This window comes from Tinamus guttatus, unplaced genomic scaffold (assembly GCF_059628265.1).
Source record: "Tinamus guttatus ecotype Peru unplaced genomic scaffold, ASM5962826v1 Tinamus_guttatus_pri_ptg000052l, whole genome shotgun sequence".
Taxonomy (NCBI): domain Eukaryota; kingdom Metazoa; phylum Chordata; class Aves; order Tinamiformes; family Tinamidae; genus Tinamus; species Tinamus guttatus.
In genome coordinates, this window is record NW_028288586.1 from 3696686 (window position 1) to 3721532 (window position 24847).

Sequence of the window (24847 nt, forward strand, 5' to 3'; positions counted from 1 at the left end):
ATATGCTGTGAACCAGCAACAATAAAACAAAACAAAACATCCTTGTTATCCCAAAAGAAGAGTATTTAATGTCTTAACAGGAGATGTTGCATAAAAAAAAAAAAATGTATGTGACAGAGAAAACCTTCCTTACTCATTCATAAAGGCTGACTTCTAAGTTACAATGATTTCAGTGATTCTGTCTACTTTACTTTCTTGTCCTTCAGGGCTTGAGCACATTCTGGTGTATAATGTAAGAGAGGCACCATGCAGCTTTAAAGTCTTCTCTTGCTCAGAAATAATTACATTTTGCTAGTGTATCAACTTAATGATAAAGACTGATTAAGAAGTCATCAGAAGAAAAGTGACAAGCCTTTCTAGATCCCTGCTGTGGTTTCCTGACCAGTGAAATGTTTGGAAAAACTTTCTTGTTTCAGCACATTGTACTGTGCATTTTCTATCACTAATCTTTGCCTTCGGAAAAGAACAGAGTACACAGTACTTATCCCTGAAATAGCACTTCTGGAAACAACCAATTTTTAACCTCTCCTTGTATATTTTATAACAGAACTGATTTATGTTTTCCTATTTCTTCACTCCTCTCTGAATTTCAGTTTCAAGAGGAATCAGTAATTCCAGAGGTATTAGCTGAAAAAGACATAATATAATCACAGAAGAATTTACTCTAAGTTTTTATCAAATCTGTTTAAATCTGCTTGTTTCCTGTGTCTATTACCATTTATTACTACCGCTCTTTCATATGAAACTTAAATGTTTTTCCTATTTGCACAATTTATTTTGCTAATGTAGTTCATGGTGTCATTTTCTAAATGTTTCTTGAAAAACACTTCCAATTAATAAATAATTAATATTTCTAATATACATAATACCGACACATACGATTATGACATTTTGTCACGTAATATATAAAATAATATTTTTCCTCCAAACTAAAAAGAACTAAAAATATGTCTAAGTATTAGATGACAAAGAAAATAAAGATTATTATAAATGTGGGGAGCAAATATTTTTATTCCTATTGTAGAATGGATTTCACGTTAAATATGAATCCTAAAGTTCTGTTAGAGTGGTTTATTTAAATACCAATTTTAAAATCTATAGAACCATTTAGAACCATAACTAAGCAGTTACTTTGGATATCAACTAATCTCCTTGCAAGTCTCCTCAATATAATTATGTCACCCGGTTTAGTGGTACAAAGGCAGTCTCACTTTCTGAAGTAACACAGATATATTGGCACCTAAAGGCTACTAAGAGTTCAAATAACTTTTGCATGTGTGACTTAAACATTGACCAGAAGCATCAACTTACTTCCTTTAACGTTCAAATCCTCAAAGAGGATTTTAATTATTCGCTGTGCTTGATGTAGCCAAATAAAATATAAAGATGAAATTCCATCCAAGTCTTCCTACAATGGAGTTTATCAACTCACTTCAAAAGAATTTTATACTTGAGTTTTCTTTTTTATTCTCACAGGGAAATCCTTGAGACACTACACAAACCACAACAAAATTCAGACCTATAAGAAACCCCTTGATTCACACCTGGAGAACTCTTGATTCTAAATTTGTCTTCAGAGCAAAGTGTTTCTCCTGGTTTTAAAACATTAATGACTTTACTATTTCACAGGCAGATCCATAGCTTTGATGGATATGAAACTTTTTTCAGCAGGCCAAATATTAGGATGCTAGCCTGTAATCAAAACTACAACTTCAGTAATAGTACTTAGCCCAGGCATTTAAATGGTCTTTTATTTAAACAGTCAGGAAAAAAACACAGCTGACTTGTTTGGGTATAGAGTATTGGGAGTCACTAGAAAAGTGTAATTCCTTCATGTTACTGGTAAGAGTTACTTAAAAAACTTAAAGAAATATTGAACGTACTAATACCATGTGCAAAATCTTTCTTGATATGTACTTGAAATGCAGGCGGCTGAACAGGCTAGCCTGTTGAATTGAGATTGAGACTCAGAATAAGAGTGAGAAATACGTGAATTCTAAATTACTAAATCATGTGCTAGACAAGCAATGCATCTGGCTCAGCCCTTGCATAGAGGAACAGAGAGCAGACTTTCACAAAATTAAAGTTCCCAAGGTTGGCGAGAGTTTACACCAGTACCTTGCATATCCAGTATGAATACTGTATCACCAAAGAGGGCTATGAAATGTGCTATTAAACATGATGATTAAAAATATGAAGTGAATTTACAATGTATATGGTAATTTTTATATATATAAAGCCCCCAAAAGTGGGTAACTTTGCATTCTCTGAAGAACCTAACTTTTTGTGCATCTTTTTCTCCCAGATCAAGAGTCTATTTAGGAGTGATTTTTTGAATTTCAGTTTTAAGATTTAAGCCCTAAATTCTGCCAAGTCTTACTTTAGCAGTAATAATAAATGGGGTTATTCTTCAAATTATTTCAGTTCTTAGAGGAAGTCAAAACTGTTTTTTCCGCTACATCTGAAATGCCCAAAACACTGGGTGATGGGTTTATAGTTCCAGAAATTCGTACAGACTAAGTACGAATTCATTGAGGATGGTGCTGGCCTCTTTTCACTGGTGGCTACCGACAGAACTGGAGGTAATGGCCACAAACTGAAACACCAAAAGTTCCACAGGAACTTAAGGAAAAATCCTTCACAGTGAGGGTGACAGAGCCCTGGAACAGGCTGCCCAAAGAGGTTGTGGAGTCTCCTTCTCTGGAGATCTTCAAAACCCGCTTGGACGCAGTCCTGTGCCACGTGCCCTAGGTGACCCTGCGTGTGCAGGGGGGTTGGACTAGATGACCTCTAGAGATCCCTTCCAACCTTAAGCATTCTATGATTCTATGATTTTTAAATGATTTTATTTCATTAGCAACAACCATGGTAGGCTGTATAGGCAAGAGTGCCACCAGAAAGCCGAGGGAAATGATCTGGCACTTGTTCGACGACATCTGGAGTTGAGCATCCAGTCCTGGCCAAGCAGGGCACTCACGTGCTTAGGTGAGCCCAGCAGAGCCCACCAAGACTCAGGGGATGGGAGCGGGTGACAAGTAGGGCCAGGCTGGGACAACTGCGCCTGCTCTGCCTTAAGCAGAAAGGAACATACCCTCCTAATGGGACAGTATGGGCATAGTCAGACTTTCCACGGTAACAGGCAGGCACAAGTTATGAAATGGGAAATTCCAATTAGAACTGGAGTTTGAATCCATATTTTCTTTTCAAAAGAAAAGAGGAGTGTGGAGTTAAATATTATCACAAAATCATAATCATCAACCTTAAAAAAAGCAATTTCGTTTAGATAACTTAACACCTAATTCCTTTTGTTCTGTGATGCCTGGAAGAACATCCTTTGACTACTATAAAATCCTTCTGAAACATTCCAAATCATGATTCAGTTGGTGATATATCCAGGGAGTGACAGAACAGTGAGTCTTCATTCAGTAAAATAAACATGTAATCAGTTTAACTTTTACAAATTTGTTAACTGCCTGACAAACAGGATAGAGTGCCATTATGATGGTTATTGTATCTTGGATTTAGGAAAAGACCTCTGTAATCCACTTTGCAATTATTGTAATTCATGGTGTTAGACAAAGCAAATATCAATTTAACGAGTGTTCTACTACACGTTTGCTTTACTCTTTGTTCCTTCACCTATCTCTTCCAGAAGACTGGTTAACATCTTTAACATTATGGTCTACTAGCAGGGCAATAACAGAAGAAATGATGAAATAAGAATAAATATTAAATTCTGATGATGACAACTTTCAGTGAGTATATATAAATACTTGGTTCATCTTGCCTAAGCTTCTAAATAGATGTAAACACTGTTCAGGTTGTGAATACTTGATCCAGTTACATAAAAGTTGTGCTACAATCTCATCTAACTCATCATTAGTACTTGTCATTCTGACACTTAAACCTACAGCCCACAGTATACAGGGTGCTCTTTGTAGATGACCAGGAGCATTTACTAGGCAGAAAAATGTATTTCTTACTGTTCTACTATCTGTAGTGGGATTAATAAAAATTACTTTCTTCTTTCCTTTTTTTTTTTTTTAATCCCCAGTGAAGGAGGTATCTGTTGTATTTATGCTATTACAATAAACTTATGCCACAGATAAGATCTGGATTTGTGGAAATGCTATAACTTTTATGGTAGCTTTGCTGGAACAAACTCTGCAAAAACAGAAAGGTTATAAAGGGCAGACCCTTTGTTTTGCACAAATTTTAAGCATAATTCAGGAGCATTGCCTTGAAAATATATAGTAAGATATAAATATTATCTTAACAAAAGCACAACCCCACTCAGCCAAGTGAATCTATCTCACACTATGTAGTGAGTTAGATTGTGAGTTTATAATTGTATTATAAAGTACTGCTAGTAGAAAATTCTTGATGTTGCTTTTATTTTTTTGAAGGTCTCTTTCCAAAATGATATCAATTTCCAGATATAAAGGATCAAGTTAAAAAAAAAAGAAAGAAAAAAAAGAGGCTATTGCTTTAGCCAGACTGCTTTTAGATTGTGACTAATTATGGGACCAGTTCTGAAGAGAAATTCATAAAATATCAATTAAGAAGAGTGCCAAAGCTATTTTGAAAAGTACTTCCATGTTTTTGAACATAATAGTTTTCCCACTGTGATACAATAGAGTTTATTGCAGAGGGAAATAAAAGTGTCACAACACGCTTAAGCAAGCAAATGCACACATTTCCACATATTGCAGAAAACAGGGGGCAATACTTTTCGATATTCTTTTAATAGTGGTGTTCTTTGGTAAGTCTTCAAAAAATACCCTCCTACCCAATTCATGAGCATGGCTACTAAGAGTATAATCAAATACAATCCATCAAAGGAACACAGAAGTGAAAATGGATATCCTGTCTAGTTTGCCAATATTAAAGGTACAAAATCATGCGGGTCTTTTCATGAATACGAAGAACCTCATTTTAAAATGATTTCCTCTAGAAAGTTCATCTTTCTTAAATGCCGTTAGTCTCAAATAATAAAAATGATTTTGATAGAAATTAAATGAACACCTCAAATAAAGAGTTTTTTATATATGTATCTTAAGAAAACAGTTATATTTTTTCACAGCTGGATCACAGTGGCACCTTCATGGTCTTTCAGGAGCGTACTCATATATGTCTACTCTCTTTGTTAGCTGCTTGTAACTGATGAGTCTCTAGCTTTAGACACATTACAGCTTTCAAGTGCATGACCTTATACTTCCTAGACAAGTTCCTTCCAGGCTTCAGGTTATTCAGCTCTTTCCTTGCACTCTGAGAAAGTCTGAAAGTCACTACTGACATTTTCCACATTTAGAGGCCACAAGAATTCACAATTTGCCCATGAACTTCAAGGCCATCATCTCTAGAAAAATAAGTATCAATCATGTAGAGACCTATTTTACTACAAAACAGAACTGGAAGAAATGCAATCACACAAGTACAAAAAATATTCCAGACCATCTTTCTTTTTCTTTTATGTGAACACACAAAAGGCAAGCTCTTAGACCTGAAGCAGAATGAATTTTTCCATATGAAACAATGAAATGTTGAAAGCAGCCTGAAATTCAAGTATTGAACTCAGGTTACTATAAGCAAATACTTAACGATGTCTTGTCATATTCAATTTCATTTTAGTGATTTGGATTTCATATAGGGCAAGTTTAGGATGCTTGGGATATGCAAAAGTATTTTGCCAGAACAAGTGACAAACATTTGTTTTTGTGCAGAGATTCCTTAAGCAGCTACAAAAAGATACCTGATTCAACAGAATACGGTATTGACAAAGTATTACCACTGGGACATATACCAAAGAAAAAGGAAATACTTACAGATTTTTTATGTCTACTGCTCCTCGGAAAGCCTTTCTTGGTATTGCTTGAATCTGATTTTCACTGAGATCACTAAGAAAAGAAAGATTAAATAAAGGTGAAAATTTGTCATATACATTTATTTCCATGTTTAACAAAAAAAAATACATGTGAAAATAGTTTCAGCTATTACAGTTCTGTCAGTATTGCTGATAAAGCATATTTTATAACATTAACTGATTTTTAATCAAAGAAAAAGAAAAAACAATAACAGTGTTGCACTTAATTCCTTTAAAAAATTACAATATACATGGCAAAGAAAAAGTAGCAGCATTACATAATCAAACGGTGAACTTCAGATTGATTTAATTTCAAATAATTGGTTTTAATTTTTAATCAATTCCAAACCCCAAACATTAAAGTATGTTCAGTTTTATGCAAGGAAGAAAAAAAAAAAGGCAGAAAAATAAAATAAGTAATACTGTTGAGAAATGCCTAATATCAAGCCGTACCATGTCTAAGATCAACACATTGCTGAACCTTATATCAGATATATTTTTAAAAAAGGTATTGAGCAAGGCCTTGCAGCAGGTATCCACTGCTTCTCCACACCGCTTCCCAAAATGCCTGCATGTCTAGCTTAACCTGGATATTTGAAAATTGTATATTTTCCTAATGAGGAATGTTATTACCATAAAGTTATTAATGAATATTTTCTGCTATCAGTATAAACATTCACCCCCTTTCTGAAATCTGACAGTAGTTTGAGCCCTAGCGATTCCATATGGCAATAAAAAAATAATAAAAACTATGAAAAAAATGAAATAAAGAAGTTATATGAGACACAGTAAAAAAAGAAAATAAAAAAGCAACCTCACCCTGTCCCCCAAACACACACACAAAGTACCATTCAGTCTTCTTAAGATATGCTATGTCTCATTCACAAGTAATTCAATGTAATAGAAGAAGACCAACAGATTAATGTAGTTGGCGATGGATCTACACTGTAGACAGTCTGAAGGTTTCATTTCAGTGCATTTTTGCTCTGCTGGACCAAACATACCCATCATGCACATGGATCAAAGATGCCTGAAGGCCTTGAAAGGACCTTTCTACCTTATAATCTTAAAATTTGGGAAATCCTTTTGGAGGTATTCTGTGACGCATCTTGCTATAAGGAATGACACTGAGACCTACCTTAGCATCTGAATCACCATTAGGAACAAGTTAGACGCTTAGTCTAGGCTTTGTGTGCACTAGGACTTCATTCAGTTCACAGAGCAGTTTTATTGTCACTAAAAAGTTTTCATTTTGGTAAAATCCAGCCAGGAGCTCTGTTATAAAAGCACACCGATCACACTCAAACCTCAAGAGCAGTAGTAAGTTTTCTCCATGTCCTGCTTATTAGAGACACCTTTCTAGAGACAACTTGGAGGAGAAACACCCTCAGAAGAAGCCTACAGACAAGATACCAAGCAGATAACTGAACACACATAGTGAATAATCAAGAATAATTTCATTGATCATATATAAGCAGTCATGCTTTTGACATATTCTTTCCTTAAAATGTAATCTAGCATAATCTAGCATATTTCCAGTTACAAGAAATTAGGCCTATAGATCCCTTACAGATTTACAAATTTAAATAAATATTTTGAAAAAAATTATAGAACTCACACTACCTGACCATAGCAAAATTTATATTGCTATAATCTGGTTGTGAAAGTAATTCTACACACCTTGGCAGTAACTCAATTTTATCCAATTCATTGTTTGCTTAGGGAATTCTGTTTACTAAATTTTTCATGTTTTATGCATCTAACTTAGTCGCAATCCCTTGTAAAGTATATTTAAAATGAGATCCGATTTAGCTATATTAACACTATGTAAAAAGAGAACTACGAGCTGTGATTTAATTTTCAAACCACCTAAGTAATCTTGAAATGGGATATGACTGCATGCTCTCACCATAAATTCAATGGCAATGAATGAAATAGCAACCTTCAGCATTTGTTACGGTAACGTGATTTAACAGACTACTTCCTTAAAAGAATCCATTATAAACAAACACAAACAGTGAATGTCTATATTTACATTTCTCTTTAACTGACAAATACATTTTATCTATATTAAAGCTGTGTCTAAAGTGGTAAGTTAGCAGTGGTGGTTTCTATCATGATAAACGATTAGTTTATAATACAGATACATGCATATACTATGCAAACCATTGCCACATTCATAAATATATACTGCAGGAGGTAATGGCGCATTACACTTTTTATGACAGTAAAGAGAATATCACCATTTACTATTTCATAGAATTTAAAAAAGTGGAAGACAAACAAAATTAAGGCAATAAGTAAATTAAAAAAAAATCTAATGAAAAATATCGAAGGCAAAAAGTCTTTTTTACTTCGACTAACTGCATATCTTAGCACACATTCAAGAACTTAAAAGCAAGGATTATTGAGCCAAGTGTTTCAATAAGTAATACATTGAGACTATATGTGTGTGTGCATGTATGCATGAGAGAGAAAAATGATTAAAAGCATGGTAGATTAACTGCTGGGGCATCATAGTCAGCATCTTTTTCACGTACCACAGATTCATGTAAACTCAAATACAGTGTGCCCAGCTAATTTTACTACATTTGAAATGTAAACTGCTTGATTACAAAGGTTCCCATATTTGCTGGGGAAAGCACTTTTTAAAACAGCCCTCTAAATGCAGAGGGATAAATAATGTTGGTAAAGTACCTTTCCCGAGGAAACATTTTGGCAATGCATCTGATGCTTTGTGAAAACATTTTTGGAATTGTATATGTAATAAAAATGTAAGTTATTAATTCATTTCTTTATTGAAACAAATCTAACTCTTGTTAAAAAATGCTATGATTTTAAACATAAAATCTATTCTTACTTTTAGTATAAAAGTTTTTAGTAATAATTTATTGATTCATTCAAGTTCTCACCTGCTCAGTCTAATAAGCTTTCCTTATAAAAACCTTCAGGGCCTTAAACAAACAGCTGACTTTCTTCTTGAACAAATTATACCTTAGTTTCACACTCTGTAGACGTAGGAACGAGTAAGAAGTAGCCATGTTTGTTGTCGTTGTCTAAAATCTTATTTTTTTTAGATTTTTAACTCATATCACTGCAATTCTTAGATTGCTCACAGAAGTGGAGGTCACAAGCAGCCAAGGGTATGCTGCAGCTTTCCGGGGAAATGAGGCAAACATCTGTTTCATAAATGAGGCCAGACGGTTTTGCAAAGGTTTATACAATGCACGGACTTCTCTTTGCAGCCTATCTTCTGCAATAAAGAAAGACTCAAATAACCTGATGGTTATTATTTGCTTTTCCTGCACTAATAGCTGTGTGAACTCCCTTCCCATTTCAAAAAGAGGTATCATTTGAATATGCCATACACTGAGCGTAACTAATGATGGCCCTTGGGACCCCTAAAATGATAGAAGATGTAAGAAATTTTTAAGCCACAAAACAAATGAATATACTACTTTGACAGGAATAACTTTTAAAAGGAGTCTTCACATTTGAAACCAGCAATCTGAAATAGTTTCAGACAAACTGTTCTCTATAAACATTGGAGCCCAATGTTATAGACTTTGCATAAAAAGACAGTATATCTGTGGAACAGTAGAATTGATTCAAAAGTTATTCACCTAAGCACAGAGCGAAAATAATCAAGGATATCCTAAACACTTTTTGAAAAAGAGCACAAAGACGTAATGACCAGACAAATTCATCTTATGTGGATTTAAGTCATCCTATGGGCCTTAATCTTTCAACCAAACTGTTCCCAGTTCTACTGAGTTATTTCAGGAGAGGATATATTCCAAATTACCAAGTTCGAAGTGGAAGATGTTAGACATTGATCCTTTAAGAAAATTACTTAGTGCAACTTTGTAGGCTTAATTCATTTCATTCACTGGCTTGCATGGGATCTTCAATCACATGGCCTTCACCATACCTCCTCTTTCACACGTTAGCAAACAAGTGTTCAGGGATAGAATAGCCATACGTAACTTTAATATCTTTTAGCATGAGATGACCTCAGTTATGAAGTAATTCAAAAACATCTCTCAAACTCATTTCACTGAACCAGAAGGCGGCACGGGAATACTGGGGTTAAACATCAGATTTTACACAAAGAGGCATCTGGGATGATCACGCCTAGTTAGCCTTTCAGTTTTTGAGAGATGTCCTTTCGTAGAAGAAACAGCTTAGCACTGGCATTGCTCTGACTGTGATTGTACTGTCCAGTGATAGCTGTTTACTTGTTTCAAATTTAAGTACAAATCTAAATAAAATTCAAATTTTGAACTGTGTATGTGTCAAGCATTTTTCTCACTTAAAGTATGGTGGCTGCAATGTCATTTTCTCCAAGGCAAAACAGGTAAACCAAATCCATACACTGAACCATATACTCAACCTTATACTATGAAAATATGAAAATATAGGAGGATATTCAAAGATGTTTGAAATTAAATTGATTTCTTTCCAATTATGCCTGAAAGAATATAGACTATTCTATGTCATATATTGATGAAATAGGAAAGAATCATTGAGAAGAAAAGCAGGAAAAAAAAATCAAAGTTCTCATTCCAATCTCCCCCATCGGTTTTATTCATTTCTTCAGTTAATACTACTGAATACTCCCTAAGAAATGGAATGAAATTGGTTCATTCCTATTTAATGTATTTACTTGTATCATATTTACACTGAAGACAGACCAAGTACATCAAAAACATTTTTAAAACTAGAATCCTGCTAGTATATGAAATTTATACAAATATAATATGTTCTATTCTGATAGAAACCTGAAAATTTTCTATAGGCTATTGTTTCTTTATCAGAGGATAAAGCCCTCAGATAACCTGATACTAAAGAGCCCTACAGAGTGCTTCAGTGCTTAAAAAATGCAGACTGTACTGCATTGCAGCTATTCTATTACTCACTACGTGTGGCTCCCAGTTGAATATCCCATTTAACCTTAAATGGAGTACCATATTTTTAATTAAATAAATTGAAGCTCCACATATAATATCTATATCATACACTGTTAAGGTTGTATCAGTTTTCTTGTGTGGCTAAAATCATTGTTCACTCTGAAACAATAAATCTTTTGAAGATGGCAAACCTGCTTGTAAATTTAATTACTTTTAATTTTATTTTCCTCCACGGTTTAACCTCCCGCAGTGTCTGATGAGTGATACCATAAATCTATACTGCCATTCTCTACGTTGTGAAATACTGAGTACTGGGAATGAGTAATGTGTCCTGATTTTTAAAGGAAAAGGGAGAAATACCAAGTCAGACAAAGCACTGAATATATGTCAGCTTATTTATGTCAATATATAAAAACAGATCAGAAGGTTCCATTACCAGTGTCCTTAATCATTATTCAGAAAAACAGGGCAAAAGAATAAACCTCTGGTAGTACTCCTACTGAAAAAAACACAGTTTCTACACTAGATACATATATTCTGCATGAAACCTCACATGCCCCTACAGGGCAGCAAACTCCATTAGATGAAATGATTTGCACACGGAACACAAAGATGATGAAAAAAATATACAGACATGTTTTGACCAAACAACTAGTCATTACACTTTATAAATAGGTAGATGAGTTAGATAAAATAAAACATGTAACTTGCTCACAAATATTAAACGGTTTGCTCCTTTTCAGCTCTTTTTCCTGATTCACTTTTTCAGTGCTACCCAGTGTACACACAGTGTACCAGACCATGCTTTAAAACTTCAAAAATTCAGGTGGGTGGGAAAAGACGACACTGCTTATGTATTATACCGTTCTTTGCAGTGAGAGCATGTGCAACCTGCCTAGTCACAGGATACTCAGTGGATCCTGGACTTCATTAACATGTCGACTTTCCAGGCCTTGTCTGCCCTGGAACACTTCTCCAGTGCTATCTTCTCAGTGGGACATGCCATTGAGGGATTCTAACCTATTAAGGAGCTAGGTGCAAGTTCATGTGAGCACTGACTTCTGTCCCTGGTTTTGGTGTTAGGGAAAAGGAAAACTTGGACATGGAGAACATTCAAGCTGCTGCAATGGGACAAGACCACCCACGGTAGCCACAGGCAGAAGTTTCTGTCTATGCACATAGAATCACAGAATGATTTTTGGTTGGAAAAGACCTTTAAGATCATCGAGTCCAACCATAAACCTTTCAACACCATGTCTAGATCTTAAGGAAAGGATGGAAAACACTTTCTACCCTATGTTGGATGCTTTGTGTGATCATGGAAACGTTAAATAGATTTACGTTATTGCTTATGACTCTTTCTTCATTGTCACACAATTCCTAACCTGCAAAGTTCCAATATGACCAACAATCTTAAATCTAAAAGCTTTTCTGAATATTCTACAGGCACACTTTGCCTACCTCCAGTTCCACTGACGTAGGATAAGGAACATGACAATTATTTTCAGGATTATGTAGTAAAATCAGAACAACACACAAAATCTTTGACAATATACACACCATTAAACTATTACATTCTGTATTAATACAGGGAGAGTATCCTGGAGAGATATTTCCTCTAAAATTAACAGGTGAATTGAACATATTTTAGTATATTTGGAATTCAGCTATCATAATATATCACTAAATATATCATGTTGCAGGATTACCTCAATAGCGAAATAGGAACATATTCATCTGTAATACAGCCCTTCTCATTTCACCTTGCATTAGGCAAATATTAATATAAACAATCAAGTAAGTACTGGTCAAATGAGACATGTCCAGTTAATTGTTACAGTACTGACATGTTTGCCTTTTATAGTTACTGTATTGCAAGTTGCCGTACTGCATAATTTAGTGATGAGCATACTCCTGTACCAAAAGGGGTTCTCATGTCCTTATTTCAAGACCTAGCTTTTTGACATGCCTACAAATCAACTAACACAAACAGCATAAAGAAATGCTTAGCACATACATGCCTTACGATATAATCTAAAGTCTGCTCTGGAAAGAACTCACTGTAACATTCTTCTTTCATTATGAAATAAAGAAATTACTCACCAATTATCTTTTTTTTGTTTTTCAGTAACATATTCAATAAAATTGTTGATCTTAACAACAAAGATAAAAAAGAGTCCACTTTTATCAGCACTAGGCAGTATATCTCACAGCACGTATTTATCTCATTGTCAAGATTAAAATACTGAACTATAAATTCCAACATTAGTTTTGCAAATTATTATCATGAGTCATATCATCTTTCTGAAATGCTTCTGACAGAAGGAATTAAATTTCACATATGTCTGTATGAAAGGTGTTATCAGCTGTCTTTTACTAGATGGAGAAATCAAGGTAGTACCAGTAACATGCTGAGGAGCACAGAGCAGATGAGAAGAGTCTACGTCGTGCACCTGCAGACTCTGTGCTGTATACTCATTGCTTGCTCTGTTGGCTCCCTTGAGACTCAGATGCTGTAAATAGTAGACAAATAATATATTCTCTTGCTAAAGCAGGATAACTCCTTGTGCCACATTGCACTAGAACATCCCCATTCGAATATTACATATTATTGCACATCAGAGGAAGGTCACCATTTCAGTGTGGAGAGGATTTAAGTTAAGAAGTTCCTAGCTCTTCCTTGCTAAGATTATTCAGATTAAATTTTCCTTCTCACCGTCTTCTAGTTTTTAAATATAATTTCTATTGATATCCCTAAAGTATTGGTATTCCTAATACTTGTTCTATTAAAAAATCTGTTATTGATATTGTTTATTAATTGATAAATCTATAGTTGAACAGAAATGTGCTTCCCACTGTAGCTATATTATTATTCATATTATTTAAGCATTAGATATTTTTATTCCTTTACTTAATAAAACACAGATGCAAGCCATTTACTCATACAACATGGAATAAAGGGATCATGAAAGTGAAAAACTAATAAATTGCATCAGAAAAATTAAATGATAACAATAAATACTAATATGGTTTTGTTTTAGAAGCAGCCTGATTTCTAATAACTATCCACGATAATATGATACTGACTTGCTTAATGTTTTGAGTATTAGTAATTTATCATGTATTTAACAAAAAGGAACACAGAGGGTAAACACCAAGCTTGCTTTCTTCTCAGTAGGTTCACATTTGAGATTTGGAATAACCCAAAAGCTTCAGTCTCAGTCTTGGCACAGAAGTTAATCTATGGACAACAGAATCAATTCTAACCTGCCAGGTCTCCAAAACTGCACTTAAAACAATTTGTGCACTTTGTTATCATTTGAAAATAATTGCATAAAAAGATATACCATTTATTCTTTATTGTGCTAGACTGTCCTTAGTGTGACATGCGCTAATTGCAAAATAAAATAGAAGTATATTAGGACCACACACACACTTCACTGGAGTCTTAAAAACTGTTTTTTAAAAAGACAAGTTGTCTTTATTATTGTGAACTTCCACTAAATTAATAAGTAATTTTCTTTGTTTAGGACTAAATAATAATAAAAAAATACATAGTATAGCTTATGAAAGGGAAAAGGACCACACAGAATTTCAAAGGGAAAGAATTGCCAAATTACTTCAAATTTGGCATCAGTGTAACCTTTTAGCTAGCAAAAGGTCCTTGAAAGAAAACTGAAACCCTTAAGGGAGAAAAAAAGTAAAAAGAAATGCAAAATCCATGCTGACTCTTTATCTCCCAGAGTCTCAAACTGGCCAATCTGTTGGAAGGTATTGAGTGACATTTATTAACTGCTGCTTGTCATACATTTCTAAAGGAAGTACAGTTCTCCTAATAAACCCTATAAAAATAGCAAAGCTATGAAATGTGAAGCTATCACTGACCTGCAACCGTATTTGAAGTTTGCATAGTAGATGATTTTTAGTCATATGGATGTAAGTCTTCATGTAATGTTTCAAAAACTACGATTAAGTCTAGCTATTAAGTCCTAAATAATTAGTACTTTTTGTGCATTCTCTTTTCCTCATTTTTTAAGCTGCTTTGAAATTAAAGGCAAAAATGGAAACTTATGCCAACTTTTTAGTGTTACTGTTTCATACAAGGGCATGAAAGATAATTTTCTTATAAGAAAAGAGTGAAGAATCTGAAATTTCCATTCCAATAGGTGATTTGGTGCTCAAGTTTTAATCCACTATTACACTTGATAGACTTCTAAAATACATTTCAAATTACGGAGACAAAAAGGAGACAGTAAGCTACTGCCAGGTAAATTCCAGTTCTCTGGTTTGGTTATTTGCATGGCTGAAAGCTCCATTTGGTTGTTTGGGGGATTCTCTCCCATTAAGAATACATGAGATGGCACACTCAACTTCCCCAAAGTTTTCTCCAGCGGTAACTGAAACATCTATTACTGCTTTCCCTGTAACAAAAATTATTTTTAGCAGGAGTTTGCAGCAGTGAACACATCTTTAATATTTAATATTGTTTCTCCTGCTTTGAAATTGAAACCATAAGCACTTTTAGGAACTGATTGAAAGCTTGTCTTGTATGCTGTCTAATTTCACTATGTAGTTTACAACCTCTCCCCCCTCTCCTTTTTTTTTTTTTCCTCTTTTGAAATACCACTGAGTGAGCAGTAGCAAATTCTCTCTATTCAAATCTGAGCAGAGCAGATCCTTGGTCCAGGATCATTACTCATAGTTTATGTTCCAGCACAGGTAAGTAATAACCACAAAGGCTGGGCACAAATATTTCTCATTGAGTATAGGCCCAAAATGATAGTCTAGTAATAAGTTGAATACTACAAGTGTTTTTTAACAGTAGAACTAAACTTGAATAATTTATCAAGAGACAGCTGAAATTTGACAGTAAACTAGAAATGATCTTATAGATATTAACTTTGAGTAGCACATTTTCCTTCACCTGAGAACTATGCAGTTTTGGGCTTGTCTCTTAAGATATGTTGATTACCTATCTGTGCAGATTTACAGCACAGTCTTGCCTTTATACAACATACGTGTATTCACATTATATATATGAAACACTCATACTCAAGTTTTTCATCATGTTGCTTGTCTGTGCCAACAAGTATGCTAAGAACAGCAAACATACAAAAGCAAATTATAAAACGATTTCCATGGATGATTAAAAAAACTGACAAGAGCTAGGCGACTGTCATAATTACTGCTTATCAAGATGACCAATATTATCTCATTGTTTTCCTGTGCTTCATCCATCTGCTTATATCCATCTGTCATTTTCTATAATCTTTTTCACAAAAACACTTTTTTTTGATTAAATTCTGTCTGTACAGTGTCTTGCACAGTTGGGTTTCTGGCCCAGAACCTAGGACTTAAGCCACTATGTGAAGAACCTAACAATGAAAGGGACACAATGTGTCCCCAATATTCTCAACCACGTAGAAACCACAGTACAAAAGCAACACTGAGCTTCACTATATAGGGTGCTGTAGCTGAATACAGAGACCATTTCAGTAAGAATTAAAAATGTTTGCAAAAAAAGATATGAACAGACATAAGCAATAAAAAAAAAAAAAGAAATTGAAGAGGAGTTCTGTCATTTCCAGAATGAACAACTGATTTGCTCATCAATAACAATCTAAAAAGAACAATCCAGAACAGAAACCCAAATGATACCCTAAGTATAAGAATGTTCAAAATCCAGTTCTGAGTGCTATAGCTCTGGCTGTACCTTATTGCTTTACAAAGTGTATATAAATCATGTTAAATACTCCATCTATGAAATAAATTGTGCTAAAATAAATTTCAAACTGTTTCAAAAAAATGTGTTTCTACTTCTGCCATATTTATCATTTTCCCCTCAACATTACAGGAAAAAAAAAAAAAAAATCGGCTGCTGGCACTAGTGATAATTTTCAAGCTTTATTTTTACACGTGAATTTCACAGAACTCTGTCCCAAGTCTGTACTTTTCCATGGACACCAAACTATGACTATTCTTAACTTGTATCTTAGAATAGATCTCCTCTTCCTCCATATTGTTTCCTCCACCTGCAGAGGTTTTCACTTTTACTCAGTACTTCCATGCGAAATGTTTTCCATTCAACCATTTTTCTAGATTCATCTAAGTAACGTATGAAGTTACCGCTCAAGTGAAAAAACAGAAAAGCCTGCTAAGAAGCCTTAACTATTAGCAAAAAAGGGAACTGTCAGGAAGGTGGCAGCAGGGTGTCTTTTTTGAAGTGTGAGGTTTTTTATTTTGCAAAAGGGTTAAGAAGGCAGCTGCGTGGGATGGGTAGCATTTAAGAGATTGCAAATATATAAGAGAGCACCTAGGCACTGGTACCTCTACCTCTAGAAGGGAGGCACTGCTATTTACTTCTAGGTAACATTTACAAGCTATTTTATATTCTGTTGGTAAGTAGTGTACTTCAGGATAGACAGGGCTACATAACAACAAAGATTGAGGAGACTGATGCTAATTGGAGGGAAGACCTATTAAATGGGCTTTTAAAAATGACCAAGAAATAGGCATCTCAGTTGAATGGGGCCTAATTCTGAAACACATCAAATGAACATTTAAATGAAGTTTTGTTTTGTTTTGTTTTTTTTGCATTTTGTTTATAATACACTCTTAAAGAAATCGAGGTTTGAGCTTTGAGCTTAAATACAAAAAACACATGGCACTGCACACATCACTAACTGCTATCAAATGGAACAAGGACAACTTCATATTCGTAACTAGGCTTTCTGCTAAAGCAGCTTGGATAAATCCATTTGTACTTCTGAAGTACAGTAAGAGTTTTGCCAGCACAGAAATCCTAGGATATGCACCTTACCATTGCATATGTATGCATTTGTATCCACTCTTTTAGCTGAGTGACAACAGCCTTTTGAGTACAGAATCAACTTAGAGCTCTGAGGTGATTAAATTTAAGCAATACTTGCACAGATAGATGAGAAGGTGTGAGGATTTGCTTCTACATAGGCTCTACTACACTTGCTATCTATTGCCATATGGTTAATTTTGCCTCATGCTTACTCTTCTGTTGCAGTTCGTATTACAATATACTGTTTTACAGACCTGCAGCTTCCCACATCTGTAGAAAAGGTCCCAGAAATTGATTTAGGGCCTGAAATACAAGCATATCCAATCCTACTTCTACACAAGGCTATATATCTTTGCTGGAAGACTGACACATGGTCCCCATATGCACTGGTGATAACGCAAGCCTGCCAGGCACAGATGTAGTTATAGCTCCAGAGAGATGCAATCTAATGATAACCCAATCATACTAACATTTGTATTTGTAAACCCTACCTAGTGCTGCAGACAATATGTCTGCATTTCACTGGCACATTTCTACAAGGATATCAAGATGTTCCTAAGGTATGACAAGCATATGATGAAACTTAATGGCATGTAAGACAGACAGACTGCTTTCTAAAGCTCAGCTTAATGGTTGGAAGTTTTAAAAATTAATTGGTCTTCTGGCAAACCCAAAGAAAATTAAATTAAATTAGCTACTGGAACTTTTTCATTAGAAGGTTCTGGCAAAACAAAGTTAATAGATGGAAGGCTTTCTGCAATTAAAAGTGACAGATGCATTGCTTTCTCTAAGCTTTTAAATCACAACTGTCAAAAGCCTACTAAAATGCATTTTAAACCCCTTCCAAGCTACTGAACTTTTATGAATTAAAATACTGTAAAATTATTGAAGATATATCGTTTAAGAAAGTCATTCTTTTATGGCAGTAAAGACCTAAGATTTCTATAGACTTACACACCTAACCTATTTAGGAAAATGTATTAAATCACAAAGTAACCTTGTATCCTATTCCTCATGCACTTCATTTATCAGCATGATTTCCTCCTTAATTCTTAACCAGTGCACTAGAAATATGCAATTCAATTTCTCTAATTTAAAGACAGATGTTTATGATAAAATCAGGTCAGTCTCAGCTTCTGAATTATCTGTTCTAGATACTTAAGTTTATTTGGAAGAGAGATGATCACAGTAAGTAGATTCAATATTCACCTAACATTTACCAACATTTACATCACCTCCTGTCTAACAGCTTTTTAGCTACTGCCTACCAGTATTTAGAGCTGCTGCTGCTTTGAAGAAACTTTCCAAGACAGGAAAGTGTCTTTCTGGAAAACAGGCAGAAGAGTTTAATGAGCTTCATTTCTGCAGTGGCTCTAAAACTGTGAAAAAAGAGAGTGGTATCCATAAATATTCTTTCCACTACTGTGATCAAAATACAAGCTTATCACCCCTCCTTCCCCCTCTCAAGTCTTTACTTCTCATCCCAGACTCAAAAAGCCTCAAGTAATATGTTTGCATATAAATAGTACGCAAATTTTGGGGCCTTAAAAAAAAGCCTATTTTGATTTTTCTGTTGTTTAACTAATTATGATGGGATATGAATGAAGTATGAAGTATATTCCAGTGAACACTACTCAACCTCATTGATTGTGAAAATAAAGAATAACAAAGCTCTCGGTTATCAGCTTCTATAAAGACTGTAAATCTACTACATATTCTCAGAAGACAGACTGTGACAAAATGAAGTCAGAGCGGGTGGGTTATGGTACAGTCAGCACTGTACTGCGATTCAAAGATGATGCATGGAAAGAAATGTGGAAAGTTACACTAATTCAGTTAAACATAGCTCTCAAACTGTGAACATACAAATAATCTCATCCAGTTCAGGAAAGCACTGGAGCATGTACAATTTAAAGTATGTGCTTAAATCCCATTAATTTTAACAATTCACATACTTAGTGTTAAACATGTGATTAGACTTTTTTGGATCACCAAATACTTAGTAAATGTAATACAACATACTGGAAAACAGCAGTCAAAACACTTTAATTAGCTAGCTTTCCTTAATGAAGGATGCTCAAACAAACACAAAATCTGCCTCAGATGAACACATGAACATGAAAATAAGAAATATTATCTTTCTCTTAATTACTGCATAGTTCCATCTCACCCCATGATGAACCAGTGGTGACACTGAAAGTCATATCCAAGACACCTGGATCATGTACATGTCCTAGCCAAATTCTCAAACATACTTGACAAAACTGGGTAAAAACTTTTTGGTGTTGCTTTCGCTTTTCATTTTGTGGGTTGTGTCTTGCCAAGTTCTTCCCACAGGGAAGGGGAAATAAGAACCTCCATTTTGAAATAAAAAGTCCTCATGTGCTTCTCCCTAGCACTCCTAACAAAGACATTTTAAGGATTTTCTCAAACCCAAATACAGAAATCTCCTCCAACTCATGGAAAAGCAGAGGAAAGCTTCAGATAGGAAGTTAATATTTCAGGAAGATTGTCAATACAAAAATAATAATACACTTTAATATTTTGCATCTATGCCTCAGCAGAAAAACAGAAGAACTTTGAAATCAAGGGCAGCATGGTAGATGGCAGGTCTTCTAAGAAGAACTAAAAATACATACTGGAAGGGCTAAAGGAAATGCAAGTACAGATTCATCTGTGATTTACAATGGAGTTGGACTGCAGTGGCATAGAGCGCTCCAGACGCGTGCCCAAATTCCAATGAAATCAAAGGAAATGTTTTCATTATGTTTGCTTGTGTATGAATGGAACAGTTATTCTCGAAGAAGATTACCATTTAACTCTTCGAATTTATATCCTAACAATTAACAAAAGAACTAAAATAAGATTAAAAAATATAGAAATTAAGGAGTCTGTGTTTGCTACAAAGTAAAATAAAAATACTAAAATATTTTCCTTCTGTATCATTTTTAAGTAGCCTGTGGGTAAGAATAAAAGGTTTGCAATCTGTAAAAAAGGAAAGATCATTCATTATGGATATCTAATATCTAATTAAGTTCTGTGTCTGTAAAATAAAAAATTCTTGTGGTTTCTTTTTCCTATTCTCCTTTTGCTCTCAGTTAACCATCTTCCCATCCACATATATAAATAATGAAAATATGCCAAATTTCCTCTCCACTACCAAGTATTACAGGAACATTTAAAGAGAAAACATGTCCAAAAATGCTTTGATGACTGCTACTAACTGAACAGCGTAACAAAATAAACATAACTAACTATGCAGAAGTGATATTAAATATACATTGGAAAAAAAGGCATTAGGTAATACTATCCCACACACACACAAAGGGAAAAACAAACAAACAAATGCTATTCTGAGAAAAAGGACTTATCAGAATCAAAGCTACTGTTCAAAACACATGGAGATATGACCAGAACTCCATGTATTTGCCTACATATTATTAACTTTATTCAATTGCAAGTCCATGCTTAATACAAAATGCTCTGTTGGACTTGGTAATATGTTTAAGCATTCCCCTACATTCTCTATTTCTCTTAATCTTGCTGAAATATCATTAAATCTATACATATTATTTATAATACCAATTAACACTTCATGTATAGAACAGGAAGAAGATTCTTGCACAGGTTTTTTGTTCATAACAATACCTTATACCCAGTTGTGACTCTGTTAGGGATTTCTGTCTCTTTGGTTTTAAATTCCGAGCACATTTCACTTTCATCAGGAGAGTAGTCTACATGTATGTAAACATATGTTTTCATATATAGTACAATGCCAGACCAGAAGATCCACAAGAACCAGGAAATCTCTCCCAGGGTCTGTTTTCCACAATGTTTTTAATATTAATGAGTACCTTTTTCATCCATAAGATAATAAGGAACACAAAAATGAGAATCTGAGCTAAAGCAGGGATCCCATTTTGGACTATAGTTTAACAGAAAACGATGGAAGAAAATATTTAAATATTTAAGAATGACTCTCATATGGATAAATATATGCATGGGTGTGCATATGTATTTATATATATATATATTTATTTATTTATATATATGTATATATATATATAAAACCTCCAGCTAGAAAGTCTGGGGTAACTGCTTTTAACAGCAAAAATAATCACAGCAATGATTCCAGTGCAATAATTATTTATTATCAACACATTAGTACCTACTTAATAGCAAATGTCTTTGCTCTACATTTACAAGCAGATGAAGATTATAGTAATAAATCTCTATGATGAAATATAAAAGTGAGCCTACTCTTAACTTACAAATACCCTCAATATTATGATATCCTCATTTTTAAACCCATCAAATTAAAATGCTATTTTGTATAATTATCAGATATTTTCCTACTAAATTCCTATAAATATTTTTTTCCTTTTTAAGATCAGAAATAAGAATAACATAATTATACATATAATTGAGTTAATTATAGTTAGAAAGATGAGAATAACTTAGTTATTCAACATGAACCACAGATGTATTCATTATACGCAATATGACATTCTGCATTATGCAATACTCAAACTTCTGCACTACATCAAAAGTATTTAAAACTTACAAAGCAGCATGAAAAACAAGCGACTGAGGGGAGAATTTCATTAAAAGAAAACAAAATCTCAGCAACCACCTTTGAGTTGAATTTTGGTCATCCAATTCCTTGGTATTTCTCATTTTGCTTTCCTAACTAGTTCCCTTATGGATTAACCTCTTCTCACCTCTGGATGTATATACACTGGCAACCTGACTTCTACGGAGCTGCTGGACAGTTCATTAGAACAGCTCCTGCTGTTTCTTCCAGTGAAGAGGAGGGCACTCTAAGTCACCATACAGGCAAGCCCTGGTTGACACGGTTCCTAACAACTTCTGGCAGCTTTGATCTGGCTGGTGGTTCATACAAGTTTCACAGGCATTGGGGGGGAAAAGAAAAAAGTGTTAAAAAAATAAAATAAAATAAGAAACAAAGAAAGAAGGAAAGAAAAGAACAGGAACTTTGAAGTATTTCCTGCTGCTCCTTCAGTAACCAGGTATTATGACTTAGTAATTCACACAATATACTGGGCAACCAGAGTTGGGGACTTCTTCTGTGTTGCAAATCTTCAAAAAAGATAATGTACTTAATATTAAACCACTTCAAGCTGTTGCTAGAAAATTTACAAGTAAAATAATGCTACAAGATAGTGATACAAGCATGATATTAAGCATAAGGCAACTTTGATGATTTGATAGCCTAACTGTATGCCTTGTTCTGTTTTATAGGAGTCCGTATGCAGTCAGAGCAGCATTTAAGGGACACCGTGCCTTGCTTTCAGAGCTGGCCCGCTGCTTCGCAAAACAGGCGAGCCTGCACGCTTCGATGTTTCTGCATCGCTCCTGTATGTTACATGGTGGCAAAGGACACGAAACTGCACTTAAACGCTTGAAACAGAATCTGTAGTATCCAGGAATGTTTCCAACTGCTTGGCTAAGTCTCTTTCCTTGACACCTCTGGTGGCCAAGTCAAAAAAGTCAACAGTCAGCAGGAATGAATGAATACTCCAGGAGCCTTTCATAACAGTCAGGCTGATTGAGGCCCTGTTTGAGAGGCCTTACCTCATTTCCCACACATTTTCTGACCCATTTTGTCTGCCTTTTCTCAGAGGGGTTTTGCCTGTTATATTGTGGACTAAGCAGTAAACTAATTATCTTGTTCAAATCCCTTTGCAACGCCTCTAATCCTATTAGTTTTAAGAATGTGTGAATAGTGATTGAACAACTTAAAAAAGAGGGAAAGGGTGAAAGAGACAGACACAGAGGGAAAAAGCCAAAAAGGCATGATCCAGGGGAATCCTCTAGCCACTTTGCAGATTCAAGACCTGCCTGGGCACTCAAAATTCCTGTCCGTCAACACACAGTACAATAAATAGGACAATTTGCAAGTTCTGCATCTCCATTTTCCATTTATCTGTCATATCTGCTCAAGAGTCACCACTATTATCTGCTCTGAGTCCTTTGCTCACAGCAGAACTTGCTGACCCTTGACTCCAGTTAACAGTTACATTTTCTCTCTTTCCCCTTTCATAATGAACATTTTAATGAAGGGGATGACAATATTACAACGTGTCAAAGAAGCCATACGAAGTACAGGAAATGAATGCATGTTAGCATAGGCATCTATAGGCCCTGTGAGTCCTATTTCTTTTCTTCAAAGAAGGCTCACAAGTCATATTAAAGGCCCCTCTCACCCTCTCCCTCGGCTAAAGATACTGGAGCGGTTGCCTCCTGCTGTCCGGCTCTGAGTGAACTTTAATCACTTTTCCTATTTTGTTCGCACTGGGGAAGGAGCCAGGCTCCAGTGAAAAGCCTGCAGTCGCAGTCGATGCTAAAGAGCATGAAATTTATCTGACTTCCATAAAAGATGAGTTCTGCCCTTCCATTCCTGCTTTTGCTAAGCTGGCTGCTCCGGGGACAGCCATTCTCTCCTCCAAAAACAAATATTTGCTTTCAGTTTGGATGGATGCTGCTGCCTAGGAGCGCCTTTTCCCTTGCTTTTTAAACTGTAAACTTAGTTGTTTCCACCTACAAAGAACACTTGTGGTCTTGGGAAAGAAATTTAACTTTATCATTTAGACATGCTGTTTTGCAAATGAAGGTTTTAAAAATGCAAACGGTTCCTGTTTTACATGAGTAATAAGCTCTGGCTAATTGGTTACCATAGAAGCAAATTCATCAGACTTCTCAAGAGAGCCACAGTGAGATTTACCTTTCCCTCCCTCCACCCCCTCTTCTCCGAAGAAACGTCTGTGTCAGGGAAAACCTATCTAACATGGTATACTAAAAGTTCTTCTTATATACCATACGTAAAGGGTGTCTCCATTCTCTTCTCGTTTAATGAAGAATGAAATGAATTGGATTATTACACAGCATTACACTAATGCAGTTTTAAAAACTTACAATTTGGAATTAGCCCTATGATTTTTGGAAATCGTATTTCCACTATTTAGATAAATGCTCACTTCTACCACAACAGCTAATGAACAACAAATCTGCACACAAGTTTAAAGAGTAAATCTCATCATGCATATCCTTTTTGAAGATAGTACATCAGACATACAACTAGCATTTTCCAAACAGCAGTCTTTCTGTCATTTGGGGAATATGTGTTTTAGAAGTGATACAGCTCACTTGCGCATTGTTACCTACCTACCACAAATACAGTGGAGAAACAGACAACAAAGGTTTCCCAAAACAATTCTACAAGCAAATAACCTCCAAAACTTT

The 24847-nt window shown here is 34.9% G+C and overlaps 1 protein-coding gene across 1 annotated transcript in view; it reads right to left on the bottom strand.

Annotated features, from left to right (window-relative positions):
- SLIT2 (slit guidance ligand 2) overlaps positions 1-24847 on the bottom strand; it is a 233142-nt gene that overhangs the window by 93827 nt on the left and 114468 nt on the right. The window contains exon 5 of the mRNA XM_088539958.1: positions 5826-5897. Within this exon, the coding sequence (XP_088396084.1) occupies positions 5826-5897 (72 nt within the window). The remainder of the gene's footprint in view (positions 1-5825; positions 5898-24847) is intronic.